At 31.3% G+C, this 15924-nt stretch overlaps 1 protein-coding gene across 1 annotated transcript in view; it reads left to right on the forward strand.

Moving 5' to 3' along the window:
• The window catches only part of PLCB4_1 (1-phosphatidylinositol 4,5-bisphosphate phosphodiesterase beta-4), a 129081-nt gene extending 113981 nt beyond the window's left edge, over positions 1 to 15100 (forward strand). Inside the window, exons 26-29 of the mRNA XM_051215053.1 lie at positions 3111 to 3156; positions 7478 to 7597; positions 10904 to 11206; positions 12217 to 15100. Of these exons, the coding sequence (XP_051068234.1) occupies positions 3111 to 3156; positions 7478 to 7597; positions 10904 to 11206; positions 12217 to 12285 (538 nt within the window). The 3' untranslated portion in view covers positions 12286 to 15100. The remainder of the gene's footprint in view (positions 1 to 3110; positions 3157 to 7477; positions 7598 to 10903; positions 11207 to 12216) is intronic.
• Positions 15101 to 15924: the final 824 nt, after the last annotated feature.

A 15924-nucleotide genomic window follows, 5' to 3' on the forward strand; every position in this document is an offset into this window, starting at 1 on the left:
ACTGAATATCCTCACCATATAGGTATATTTTCTAGAACATACAAAAATAGGCGTCTCTGAGTACGGCCTAAGTAACTAGCACTACGAGAGCCATAAAACTGGTATACATGCATGTAAATTAAGTTGAGTTGCATTTTACAACACTGATTTTGTTTTTTTAATATAAAAATTCACTTAAGTCAATATACATTTATACCATTTGTAATATATACACATGATAATAGTTGTTTTGTAATAAAAATACTGTAACAAAACTAAATATTCATAAACGGATAACAGTTATAGTCAGAAGTACATAATTTGACGATATATATTATTGTTATTGTGTGTGTTTATCATTTATATCATTTTTTTTTGTTTCGTCGCTAAGGCGTGATATTGAAACAATTTTATATTGAATAATGTCTCATACTTATAGTAGCCTAATTTATAGAAATTACATTGAAGTAACAATTAGATTGTTGTTGTGCTCACATGGAAGCAGAAAGACTGAAAAAAGCCTTGTAACTCCCCTCACATTCTCCTTGATTCTCTGAAGCCTACATGGAATGATGCATAAAGAATACATGTTATACGTCAGTTCAAAACTATTTTTCCTAGGATACTGTTATGGTTGGTGATTTCAGTAGTATATATTTACATATATGTATAAAAGATAGATTTTTTCATGTGATATTTTAGCATACCTTTTTGTGACGGTATAATTTGCAAAAGATTATGTTGATAATACTCCGTACTACTTATTTTTGAAGCTATATATTTATTTTTGCTCATATATATTGCTTTCATTACATACAAAACAATAGCATTTAAAGCAGATCAGTGTGTTTGTGTGTGCATACTGGATGAAAAGTAAAATATGATAATGGAATCACTCTATTGTTAAAATTTAAACAATAAACAAAAATGGATACAAGTAAACAACATTATTTTTACCGATGAATTCTTCATTTCAAAATTTCTCCCTGTTGTTTTATTCGATAATAAACTGTTAAGTGTGTATAAGTGTTGCGTGATTGAGTAGGTGTAGACTGGACATACACCCACAACATATGATTGATAAATCTCGATATGGGATGAAATAATTGTCCAATGCTTTCTCTCTTTCTGTGTGTGTGTTGTCGAAAAATAGTTCACCAAGTGATGTTAGTTCTCGTAAAAAGCTTTCTTCTCACTGAGAAAGTATTTGAAACTTTCTCAAAAAGATTGCTAATGTATTTTATCGCATCGAACGTTTACTGAAGAACCTTGTATACTGTCATGCTTGAACCAATAATATGAGTGCCCTAAGTGAGTGGTATGATTTGTGAACTCTGTTAGCCTTCGTAGAGTTTCTTACCTAACCAGAAGTCAGTGAATACGACAGTTCATGTATCCTTCTCTATACGTGACTCGAAAATTCACATCATTGAACAGACGATTCACACGATGAAAAAGAAGTATAAATGGAAAACCACATTATATGCGATACTAAAATATTACGGTTCGATATCTGAAAAGTTCGCTTATAATTAATTTCTAATAATCTGAGAGCAGAATATAACTTAGCTACGGTTAATAAGTGAAATGGTTTGCAGCGTTTATCTAACATCAGTCTATATTGTAGACTATGCAGAAAAAAAATAAATTTACAAAACAGTCAATCTGCATATGTAGTTCAGCTACAGATAATAATTTAATAATTGAATTTTGGAATTGTTATCATTTTTTGTTAAGCATACATCCATTTTTGAAGTAATTTCTGGTTGATCAAACTACTTATATGTTATACTTGTTTTGTGTGTTTTTCTTTTTTATTTGTCTATTGCTTTGTTCTTATAAAACATCCTTTTTATCCTTTGATTTATTTTAAGATAATTAATTGTGCTGATGTGGTTCATGCGACACAGTTATGACTTTTTGACTTACTATAACATTTTTTAAGCGTGTTACATTATAATATTTTTTCGCCGAAACTCATTAAATTGCTTTTTGGTTGACCCAATACTAAAGTAGCCTTGAACGAAGAGGAACGACATAATACCAATGATCATCAGTTCAAGATCGTTTTTATATTCTAGACAATTATGCTTTATATACAAGTAGACCAGACCATATTACATCTTAAATGAAGTAATAATTATATATGATCGAGCGAAAAGTGGCTGTGAGGAAGGGAAACTGAATAATAAACTGGAAATATATTAAGAATAGTAATTCGTTTAACATCTGTTAATGGGTCAACCGAAAGCTTATAACACAAGGAATATGAATATATGATAATCTAGATACTTAATAATCACGTAACAAGAATATATATATGTATATATATATCAAGAGAAACGTTAGAATTGCTTGATTTCAATCGCTCGAGTGTTTACGAATATATTTATATATTTAATATTACGATTAAATTAAATTAATTCTATCAACTTAAATGATTAATTTTGTGGATATATTGTTATTTTTAGTATCGGTGAATTGCGGGGGTTGTTGAATCTTTATAGTTTTGCAACATGAACTGATCTTAGTCAAATAGATGTTGAAGGACAGGAAAACTAAGTAGTTGTTTTATTTTTGTATAGGTCCCCTCAGCAGTACGCATCCACGATCTCACTGGAGACTTATACCAGGACAAAAGAGCTTAGAAATACTACATAAATCTCAATAATTGTCTAATTAAGATCAGTCAGTTGTTTTAAACTATGCATATTGCCATCTCATTTGGATTGTTATATTTCCAATAATGTATGTTTTGAATTTCATCTTAAACACTTAAATTTTATGATACTTAGTAATTAAGACATGATTACATCTTTCAAATAGTTTACTTCTACTCAAATCCTAATATAAGCCATGACCGATCTTAAGAAGTCAAACTTTCTCTCACTTCATTATTCTAAATCCTACTGTAAAGATAATTGCCACGAACATGTAATTAAATAGCTTAAATACATTGACATACACTAAACCCAGTTATCATTATATAAAGACTAATGAATGGGAGGTATAAGCTCTTTTTATCTTCAGTCATTTGTTTTTGCTGTGTATTGTTGTTTGTGTAATAAGTTAATTTTCTCTATTTTTAATTTACTAAATACAAATGTTTTCTACAACATTCTTTTTTCTAGGGAAAATGGACAAAATGCTGCTTTACAAGATACACATCATAATCAGGTTAGTAATGTGTTAGTTTTCAACTTGACAATTCAAAGTGCCTCTTTATCTCCCTATATATATATGTATATATATAAATTACATTTATATCCACCTGTGATAAATTATTAATAGCTTTGATCAATAGAAACTTACTTGACCAGATAGCTGGTTAGTGCAGGTCAATATTAGTTCCGGGACAAATTATTTATATCTATTCAGACTTCCACATTTTTCATTAGGACAATGCAAGACAACTAGTATGAACGAAACAGAATCAACAGAATCATACAAATGTTAATAATAATAACAATAAGAGGTCTTGTGGATTGAACGATACTTGTTATATCTGGTCGTTGCTGATTGTTATCTCGGAAACGCTTATTACTTATACTCGAAATGAGGAACCTCTGCAATTCCCACGCTGCGTGTGTAAGAACACAAAGACTGGTATAAGTGATTATTCATTAACCATCAAAACACAACAACGACGATTGTAGTCAAAAATACACTCATTTATATATTGATTCGTACACCCATTTTTCATTAATAATTAGGATGAAATCACATCTATGAAAAATACTTAGAATTATAACAAATCACAAACTGAGCATAGTTTATGTGAATGGAATACAAGAATAATGTATGTCATAGAGAATAAAAGATCACACTGGAAAACAGAAACAAATACTACATTGAGTAACCATCACATTGAATTAAAACGGAAATAATGTTGAACAAAACTTATAATGAGCAAACCGATCAAATGTTAACTTTTCTTCCCGTTATATCATATCATATGAAACTCGTAAATTGTGCTATACACGTATCTTCTTGTTAAATAGTTTATTTTACAACTTAAAATTTTTTTATTTGTGTTTGTGTGTTACCGTTGCTAATATTAAAGATTAAAATTGATTAGTGTTGTTACTTAAGTCCTACTCTTATTATTTGAAATCAGTAACCACTGCAATGTTTACGATACAAAATAAGAATATGAAAACAGATGCAGTTGGAGAGTTTATTGACTGACCCTCAAAAACAATTTATTTATGTAATGCACTTTTTACACACATTTATTGATTATTTAAGAATATAACATTTAGAAATAAAATACACTGAGGTTCTACAATATATATATACTGAATGTAGTTCACACTGAATTTTATATAGAGAATATATATATATATCTCACTGAATAAAATCCATACTGAATTGATACAAAAGATATTGACCTAAACAGATTTCACACCTGTTGTACCAGAACGAAATTTATATTAGATTGATATAACGAAGATTGACCTTTTCATCTTATCCTATCGATCAGTCTCTGTTAGGATAGATGCATTTTAATTGGATTGTCTCTTTATTGACATTTAGTTCCAAGTTTTTACAAAAACCGAATAGTGACTAAAATTTGAATTCAGGACATATGTTTCGTCTTATTTGAGACTAGTCAGTTTTCTTCTTTAGCATCATCAACTGAAAACTAATGATAGTTACAAATAAATTTCATACCGATCTCACAAGCTAGTGATTATCTAGACTCAGTAGATAATGCATTTGATGTTTGAAACGTAAGGTACATGATTTTAATTTTAATGTGAACTTTAACATTCAATTGAAGAATCGTAAGTGGAACAAAACTCCACTGTTAGATTCCACTATCAACCACAATATTAACTTGATAACAAATAATTTAAGTAATAATAATATAATAATAAATTATTCTATTAAATGATTTACTGATTTTGTTTGTATTTCCACACACACAAATCATTTAAACCAAATTCATATACAATCTATTCACATCCAAATTTTTAAATGTCGCTACATTTCTTTTTGCTTAACTTGTGGTGTTTTTTCCTTATACCATTTTGAACACTTTAAAAATCACTGTAAATGACATATGTGTATATTAAAAGGAACTGTTTTAAATAATCCAATAACTTATAGATGTATATATTTTTTCGGGCAAATAATTATGTAACAGAAGGGGTTTTGTGGAGATTTTAGAAATTTCACCAATTGAAATCATGAGTCAATTGAAGCTAGACCACCATGGAAAACCTGGAAGCACTGGACGGCCGTTTTGTCCTGGTATGGGACTCCTCAGCAGTGCGCATCCACGATCCCGCATCCCGCGCGGTTCGAACCCAGGACCTATCAGTCTCGAGGGTGGAGTCCCATACTAAGACGAAACGGCCGTCCAGTGCTTCCATGGTGGTCTAGCTTCAATTGACTCATGATTTCAATCAGTGAAATTATGTAACATTTATGTATGAAAAAATTATTGATGCAATGGTTTCTGTTTTTTCTTCTTTTAATTTGAAAATTTTCAATTCATCATATTATGTAATTATTGTACAATGAAAATTACATAATTGATAATTGACTAATAATAATAATAATAATAATAATAATAATAATAATAATAATAATAATAATACAGAATTTTCATACGTTTGAAAGTTTCATTCATATATTTCTTTTTCATTAGAACATTTTAATGCATCATCATAGAATTTTATCAATGTGAAGTATCATTTTTAAATACTTTGATTGGTATATAACTTTTTCAGCTTGTAATTTCTATGGTGAATGATAATAGTTTGTTTGTTTTTTTAGTTTGTTGTGATTGTCACTAATTGGAATATAATTCATAAAATTTGTTCGTTGATATTACTTCCATTAAACTTGATTTCATTGATGTCTGGTGGGTTGTGATAACATTAAACCCATTTATGAACGCTAAAAAAATAATTCATCTTTTTTCTGATGTTATGTGACAACATTAAAGCTTTTAATGTTATTCTGTATATGATCATGAGACTTAACTTTCTTTTTTGCCTGAGATGTAATTATTTCACCAGCATTTCAATACTTTTCTACGGGTTAATTTCGATCGGCTAGTTGCAGGAAAAACATCCAACTTTGATTCATTTTTGTATTGGTTGCTTGAATCTTCCCATTGATATTTAGGACTGTGTGTATTACCTCAATATTAGCTTGATTCATCGTTATTGCCCTAATTCACAAGCATTATAAGCAAAGATAGATAGTGGCTAACAGTGGAGTCTAAGACGCACGTTTCATCCTATTCGAGACAAGTCAGATGGGTGTACCTACATCACAGTGTTGATATTCGTTATGTGACTCGAACTCAGCACCGTTCAATTCAAATACCATCACGTTATCCACTTACCTACTGAGTCCTGATAGTCGTCAGCTTATGCAATGGTGTGAAATTTAATTCACTTTTCTATTGGTCGTTCGAATCTTCCTATTGATGTTTAGGATCCCACTACTAACCACCATCCATCTCTGTTTATAATTCAATTTTGAGATAGTTTCCGTGAAAGACTGACCGTAGTTGATGAACCATTGAAAACAGGAATATTCACTGGAACAGATATTCCATTCTAGTTTAATGTCTTCATCAGACCGTGATGAATGGTTAGATGAATGATTGAATTTACAGTCGTCAAGTCTCACTGTGAGCCCATTAATTTTAGACCATTGAATTAAGTATTCAGTGTTTTTTTTTTACTTATTTTAACTCAATCGATAAACATAAAACACTGGATTTTTTATATTTAATCCATAATTTAACTCGACAATTATTTAATATCATTATTACCATAGATGATAGCTGTTCCCCCTCCTGACATAGTTGAACCTTGTCATTAATTTATTTTCACTTGCTTATGAATCTCACAGTTCAGTTGTATCCAAATACATCTACTGATTGGGTAATAATTCTTTTCATTTCAACCTTTCTCTATGTTATGATAATTTCTTTCACAATTGTTAATTTCAGATTGGTTTTAATCAAATACTCTTAAGTTAAATATCTATAAAATCCACAAATTAGATTGTACAATCGAAAACAGTACAGATGTGAAACAAAAAAAGAACTTAGACCATTTTGTACTGTAATGAAGTTTAATAGTTATTTCCTAATTTATTGAAGTTAATTGAGCAAACTAATTTCTCCAGTCAACTTATGCTATTTATTCATGTTTAATTTTTTGTTAGTATTTTTTGTATAAGCATATTATTAATGTTATCGTAAAAAGAAACCTATTCTTCTGGTTAATAGTTTTTATCTTGGCTTTTAAACCATCCATGGGGGGGTCGATGTTGACAATTAATCTGGATAAATAATCATTTTGTATCATAATTGCTTATCATCTATCAATGAACATTGTTAACTTTCATTTTAACAATCATAACTTCATTTCTATAAAATTCTATTTAGTGTTTTATTTGTCTTCGAAACAATCACTTCTTAATTATTCATATATTTCTCTGTTTTTATATTATTTGTTTATTCATTTAGATGTGTGAACTTGTCCGTCAGCATACAGATCAATGGAGTAGTCTAAAATCAACACAAATGAAAGAAGTTTATGATTTAGTGTTGAGCTTTTTCGATTCACGTAAAGATTTATTAATTAAGGTAAGATAAATGATAGAAAACAAAAAATAACAATATTTTATTATTTTTATATCAATATTAATGTTTCATCTAATAGCATTAAATAAAGTACGACAATCTTTGGAGAATAGCGTGAATTCGTAAGATTTCGAAGCTCCTCATCAGCCGCAGCAGAGCTTATAAATTACTACTAATAGTACTATAATAAGCACCGTTTTTCATACAGGAAGTCAATGAATTTTATTTCAAAACAACACGCGAAAAACATTAGGAATATGAAGAAGATTGTTAAGATCCTATCAAGAACGATTAAATTACTGGAGTTTCCTGTTAAACTACATTAAATTCCATTTACCCACATTTGATGATTCTCCTAATACTACGCAATGAATAGGAACCCCAATAGTCGGGATGCCTATCATACAACAAAACTTAAAAGTTAATAGTTCGCATATTAATAGAGAAGATGGAACTTTCAGGAAGTCACATTTGAAGAGAAACGACTCTGTTATATCTAAAGGTCCTCAGATGTCACTAAATACAAAGTTTGCAAACTAAAAGCCATGATAATCAATCAAGTAGCGACAAATATTATTATGAAAATTCGAATTAGTAAAATGTTGTCGATGTATTATCCTCTTAAGAAAGAAATAAGATGTAATAATGAAAAAAAACTACACAACTATATATCTTTTTAGCAAAGACAAAATATACTTAACGTAGTTGTTTAAAATGATTAGTACTTATATGTTGAAAATGAATTCATAAAAAGTAAAGTGTGTTATTATTAGCTGTTGAGATGTTAAATGAGTAAATTGTTTAACGAATGAGTGGTTACATAATTAGGTCATCTAGTTAATGCAAAATCTGTATTAACGTTGTCAGTGAATGGCTGTGTAATGGAAGAATGTTAAACCATTATGATTATTTTACCATGTCCAACGTCAGGTTGAAGGCTTTCGATCATAACAACCCATCCAAAGTTAACTGAAAGCTTTATATATTGCTTGTCAATTATTTGAAACGCATTAAAAATATACAAACTATATATACTATCAATTAAGTGGTTAGTGATCATAAATCTGTGAGAGCGTACTTTACTCCTTTTCAAACACAGCTTTCAAATGATAAAGTTCAAAAATTTTGTATGTTGTTTCGAACTTGACTTCATTGTTTAAAGCCAATTCCAGCTTGTTAAGAAGCCTTGAATTATAAAGTGAACTCATTTTATGCTGTTATTTCTTTCTCGCTTTACTTTAAAATAGTGTTTCTTGTCGTTGTTGTCTTGTGTTGCTTCTTTTCTCTTTCTTCTGTTATTTTTATCGATCTATGATTTGCTAAATAATCTCAGTCAAATCATACTTTGAAAATAATGTAGGTCTTTTATTTTCATCTTTTGCTAAAGATGAAAATTGATACTCGTAGAATTAGTAAATTCTCTGTTTTCCTTGTTTAAACCAAGAACTGATCTTGGTTTGACCACCACTGAGAATAAAAAAACACTGGTCTCCTCCATGTGTTCTAGTGAGAAGTTGTGACTAGTGGAATTCAACCATAAAGAGTGTGAGAATTTTTCGCCAGAGGGAATGGAAGATAGCTGTAGAATATCTCGAATTGATTGAAGTTAGACATATACACTATTGGATTCCGACTGAATAGTCTAGAGGTTAACCGTTCGCACGTAAAACAGCTGTTTATTTTTACAATCTGATGTCAATTCTCGATATAAATTATTTTCGATTTTTATTCTGTCGTTTACTTGTTCAGTTATATTAAATTATAGTAGTGTAAAAATTCCTTGTAAAATAAATTGCTAACACTTTGAAAACTAAGTATTGTAATAGATTAACTCATCTTGAAATTGTGTTGCGGTGACCGATTAGGTTGCTATATGCTCTTCCTAAGGTATACCGAGCCCACTATACTCATGAGACGACTACATGAACAACTACATGCTAAACTAAATTACAATGTATATAAATAACAGATACACATCATACCATTTTCCTTCTCACCTAGACTAGGATATGTAGGGGTTATGACCATGGTTAAGTTCAGAATCTACTTCCTCAAATAGCATGTCTCATACATAATGTCTCGCCTACTGTTTGACCTTGGGTTAATGTGTGAAAATAGGCATGTGATATCTCTATGCTCTTCAGGGTTGTTATAAAAGTTGACATCTTCATACCATTGCTTTAGAACCTAGTACGACATTTCTCAGGCGTTCACGAATCTACTGAAAATTTTCAGGTCTCATGGAGAGCACTTCACCTATAAACCACTTAGTCGGCATCCAATGATTTATAGTAGTTTACGGGTTAGGCACACGCCCCGAGAATTGGAGATTCTGGCTTCGATCTCTAGCGGAGTTATGAACGCTAACTCATGAGAAGTCCCACAATAAAACGAAAAATCTATCCAATGCTTCCTGGTTTTCAATACTTGTTCGACTGTAATCTCTTTGTGAATTAACCAGTACTATTGTTTAAATGTTTTCCTACGTATTTTGGTTAACGTATGTTCTTAGCAAAGATGGATAGTGGCTAGCAGTAGAATCCAGGACGCGCGTTTCGTTGTACTTGGGACTCGTCGGCTGCATGTACCTACATCTCAGAGTTGATGTTCACTCTGGGACTCGAATCTAGTATCGTTCGCCTGAAACGCCATCACATTATCCGCTTGGCTGCTGAGTCCTGGTAGCTCCTTTCACAACCAATAGTCTCACATTGAGACTTGACGACTGTAAATTCAATCATTCATCTAACCATTCATCACGGTCTGATGAAGACATTAAACTAGAATGGAATATCTGTTCCAGTGAATATTCCTGTTTTCAATGGTTCATCAACTACGGTCAGTCTTTCACGGAAACTATCTCAAAATTGAATTATAAACAGAGATGGATGGTGGTTAGTAGTGGGATCCTAAACATCAATAGGAAGATTCGAACGACCAATAGAAAAGTGAATTAAATTTCACACCATTGCATAAGCTGACGACTATCAGGACTCAGTAGGTAAGTGGATAACGTGATGGTATTTGAATTGAACGGTGCTGAGTTCGAGTCACATAACGAATATCAACACTGTGATGTAGGTACACCCATCTGACTTGTCTCGAATAGGATGAAACGTGCGTCTTAGACTCCACTGTTAGCCACTATCTATCTTTGCTTATAATGCTTGTGAATTAGGTCAATAACGATGCAATCTGCATAGGATGAACATATGTCAATAAAAGACTGATCAATTGCAGTCGTACACGTCATTGTGAAGGTTCAAGTAAACAATACCGAGTAAATATATTTTCTTGTTTAATATTTAGATTATGAAAGAGGTTCAAGAAGAACAGAAACGTGAATTACGCATTATACAAGATCGTGAAGTGAAAGAAATGAAAGCACAACAAACTAAAGCTTCAATTGAATCAAACCGTTCCGTAATGAATGATCGTAAATTACGCAATAAAGCAGAACGTGATCGTCGTATACGCGAATTAAATGATTATAATACAAAACGATTTATAGATCAACGTAAACTACAAGCTCAACGACATGATAAACAAACACAAGAATTAAATAAACGTCATACTTTAGATGAACAAGAAATCATCAACGGAATTAAAAAAGTAATAAATTTGTTTTCATTTCAATTCATTAATTTTTTCTAATAATCTTTTTGATATAACGAATGATTGAAATATTTTACTCTGTTACACGTATATTACGATAATACGTTAATAAGACTACTACTCACGTTATATCAGAACTAGGATTCGCGACCCAAAATAGGGAATCAGATTAACACTAGAGAATACTTTAATCCTTACAACTACAAGCAGTCACACAATGAATTCATAGTAGAAATGATTAGAAAGAAAACCACATATTTAATAGTCTTTAGGATGTGGCTGTTTGTCCACGCTCAATGACCAATCATATTTCACTTTCACATATCATCTCTTTGTTTGATGGCGCTTTTGTTTTTACATTTTCAATCAGAGAATTGTGTGACAACATTATGCGCTGGTGTTGTATACGCGAATTAGATAAATAAAATTAAAAAAAAAAAAAGTAATTACAAGTTCTCATGAACCACCTATTGTTTAATAGTAATCTTGATTATTACCATATCAACCAAGTGTACATTTTCTGTATCTTTTATTATCTTTGTTTCCTAAGTGGTTGATACATGGTCAGCTATTTTTATGTGCAATATTTATATCTAATAAAATTCATGTATTCAAGCTATTTAAGGTAATATAATAAATTTGCCTTATAGACTAATGCGTTGACACCATTTGATGAATCTTTTCATTTATTTATTTATCCGATATTAAATAAGAGATTTAATTTTATTAAAATTGTGAAAGAAAGTAAAGTTATTTGTAAGCAATGATGGATAGTGGCTAGCAGTGGAATCCAGGACGCGCGTTTCGTCCTATTTGGGACTCGTCAGCTGGATGTACCTGCATCTCAGAGTTGATGTTCACTCTGGGACAGTTGATGCTATAGACACGTTTAAAATAGAAGTAATTTTAAAGTAAACACTTTTAGTGTATTAACTAAAAAAAAGTCATACTTCTTCTATACAATTTATATTTATCTTATACACTTTTTTCCTTTACACTCCCGTCAGGAACGTGAAGAATTTATCCGTAAATATGAAGAAGATCTTTTAGCTTTGAAACGTGCAACTGTCATCTAGATTCTCTTTCAATAACGATAAAAACAAGCATTTCTTTCTGATTGATTTTACTGCATAAACAGATTTCAGTTATTTTGGTGTTCGTTTGTTTGCTCATATCATTGTTCTGTTTATTATTATTCCTCAGGGTGAACACTACTGTCGTCTTTTTCTTCTTGTCTGTGTTGTGATGTGACAGGTGTTTATACTATTTTCTTCAATGTATCATCCTAGTGTTCATGACATAAATTACATTAGCACTATTGATAGTGTCTCAACATTGATTAAGACCAAGAACACAGTATTACTACTGTCATCATCATTATTCTATATGTGGATAAAGTTAATTTCTTATCATTACAAATGTCAAATGCTCACTCCACTAATCACACACACACCAAACATACTTTTGTAAACGTTTGCATACTGTTATGACTAATTATGCATTGTGACTAGTAGTGTAGAGTGGATATAGACGGAAAATGTTGTATTGTTTTAATTTAATCGATCTACATCAAGTTTATTAGTTTCATGTAACTAGTCAGTGAGTTTCGTCAGTGTTTCCCAACCTAGAAGCTGACTTTTTTTTCGTCAAACAACAGATCGTTGTACAATCTATTTCCCTATCCCTTCTACTCATATACACTCTCCATCGTTATGTGATTGATATAAATGCTCGGTATTCGTATATACATATGAATCTTCGAGTTGAAAAGTATTACGTCTGTGATATAACTCGCTATCTTTACTTCCGCTCGTTCAAACTTTCAATCGTTTTGTTAGATATGTATGTACACATTTTACGGTTGTTTACGCACTCAAAAATACATATATGTTTACATATAATTTGAATGTGTTCTGTGCAATAAACATTTTTCTACTCACATTGAATTAAAAGAAAACACTAGTACTTTCTATGTTTCATTTAGAATGTTGTCTGAAAATATGAATAATAATTATAATAAATGAATACATTTATGGTTATAGATTTTGTTGACAAATCACCTTTACAACTAGATTGTACTATTTACTGTTAGATATTGTATGTTTATTAAAATTGTAGACAATGATTAAAAATATTTGAAACACAATGTACTAATACTAACAGAAAAAAACAGGGATCAAATTCATGTGTACTTATATATCATTCATGTATGTTGAGAGTGTTACACAGTGTTTATAATGCAACTAATAACTGCCCTGTTTTACACATGCACACAAACATACATATTTTCATTTATAAACATTTAGAGGAATTATTTTCTACGATAAAAACATAATCTATTCACCAATGATAGATAACTTGAAAGTCGCAATTGTGTCATTATTTGTGATTAACTACTGTTGTAATTTTTTCGTCTAGTATTATAATTCTAATTTACTTTTGTTAAAAAGAAATATTTATTGACCATATTTTGTTGTTGTATGTACACTTTCAACAGGATTATACATATTCTTTCAATTCCTTTGCTTTCATATGTGTGTTTCCAACTTGTAATGGATGATTATTGTATTTGTTGTTTTTAATGTGAAGATTCCTTTTCTACAACAACTAATACTAGTATTGATTTATAAGTAGATAACTAGATTATACATTGTTTATGGGGAAAAAAACTCAGAAACAGATAAATAATGAATGTTATTTATTCACATGTGGTGTGACTTCCATGATCACACTTATTCCATTTTCCTTAAAAGAACTTCTCTATCTCATTAATTCATTTCTTTCATTTTCAATTGATATAATTGCTTTCTTTTTTTTATTCATGTTGTCCTTACTAAGAGATGGAGTAAAAGGAGAACGTCGAATATTACGGCTAACCTTTCCCTCTAAAACTGGATCGTTTTTTCTAAAGTGTCTAGACCTTTGTTTTTCATTTTTTCTCTCGTTTCTAACCTGTTTTGTTGTTGTTACTGTCTGTATGTACATTGTCTTTCGATGAATTTGTTAATAAACAAACTATTCCCACTACTACTAATAATACTAGGTGTATAGATATATACTACTTATATTTGGATATAATGACTAATTATTCCACATAATAAAAAAAATATTCGGACAAGTTGTTTTGTTCTATTTTTATGTAACTTGGTATAAGCCCTCACATTTCCCAAGTTATAAACACTATATTGTATCATATTCAACTTTGACAGCGTAGAATAATAGTGGTAAGATTTTTGTGCACCCACGATAATTTCACTTGAATATTGTCAGAATGGTTATTATTTTTATTGCAAAGTTGAACAATAATAACTTATTTGGAAGTCAATTACAAAGCATATTCGCTGGGATAATTAGTTTTAAGATACATTATCTATAAAACAATAAATAAAATTATCAGGACATGTGCAGACTTGATTACTTCATGTCTTAATACATGATACATATTGGTTAATGTAAGGCTTTTTTGATATTTGTATTGATGATTGCATTTACGATCAAACTTATTTAACTGCCTGTTAAAGTATGGCTGACTAGATTTATACTTATCAAGTGTGCTGTCTTAACATAAACTGAGAGTTAAGGAGTTAGATTGTTCATTTAAATTTGTGAACACATCAAAAGTTAAGGCATGATTTAATTTCAGCATAGTTCCTATTCATATTTATTTATTTGAACACATAAATATTGGGTCAAGGGGACACCAGATATATATATATGCTACACAAAACAATAAGAATGGGAAAAGAAGGTAAGGTGCGTACAAGAAAAAAAAGAACAATAACGTTCACAGATTAGTGAATGGTGGTGTAATAATAGTAATAATAATGGGGGAAACGGAAAGGTACAATCAGAAGAAATCTTTCAGTTAAGGAAGATACAACCGTTTTTTTATGAAGAAAGTAAAAGAAGGTTACAGCAGGATCGCCACTGGCTTCTATTCTGAGCCATATCTGATAACGTCTCTAGCCACTGTGTCGGACCATCTCTCGGACTCCAGCCAGGGAGTCGTGAAGGACCAACAGAAGCCAGCCCATTGCAGCTTTCTTTCATGCCACGACACCATGTCATGCACTGACCAACTCTCCGCTTTTTCCAACCAGGATACTACGAGGAATTCTCTGGGACGACATTCATAGAACATGTCCAAGCCACCGAAGTCGGTGTTTCAAGATGGTGACACCAATTGGATTATCGTCTATGGGCCCGAACACACGATGCTGAACCTCTGCATTACTAACATAGTGTTGCCACTGGGTGTCAGCAATCCTTCGGAGACAACAATGATCAAACACAGAGATTCGTCTAACGTCCTCAACTCGATGAGGCCAGGTTTTACAAGCATAGAACAGAACTGCTCTCACCGACGCGTTGTAGACCCGACCTTTTACAGCCAGACTAACATCACGAAGGCGCCAAAGGTGGCCCAGGTTGGCATAAGCCGCTCTGGCTTTTATTATACGTGCATTGATCTCATCACTCACACTCCCACCAGCACTTATGCAGCTACCTAGATACACGAACTTCTCGACTACTTCTATCTGTTCACCATCCAGGGTGAGTACAGGATTAGAATCCTTCCAGCCTTGTAGAAGTACTTTGCACTTAGAACGTGCGAAGCACATACCGTACCTACGGACACTAATTGCCAACTGATTAAGTGCGGATTGCATGGCTTGGCCGTTATCGCACAGTAAGACAATATCATCCGCATACTC

The sequence above is a fragment of the Schistosoma haematobium genome, chromosome 2, assembly GCF_000699445.3.
Source record: "Schistosoma haematobium chromosome 2, whole genome shotgun sequence".
In the NCBI taxonomy this organism is placed as follows: Eukaryota; Metazoa; Platyhelminthes; class Trematoda; order Strigeidida; family Schistosomatidae; genus Schistosoma; species Schistosoma haematobium.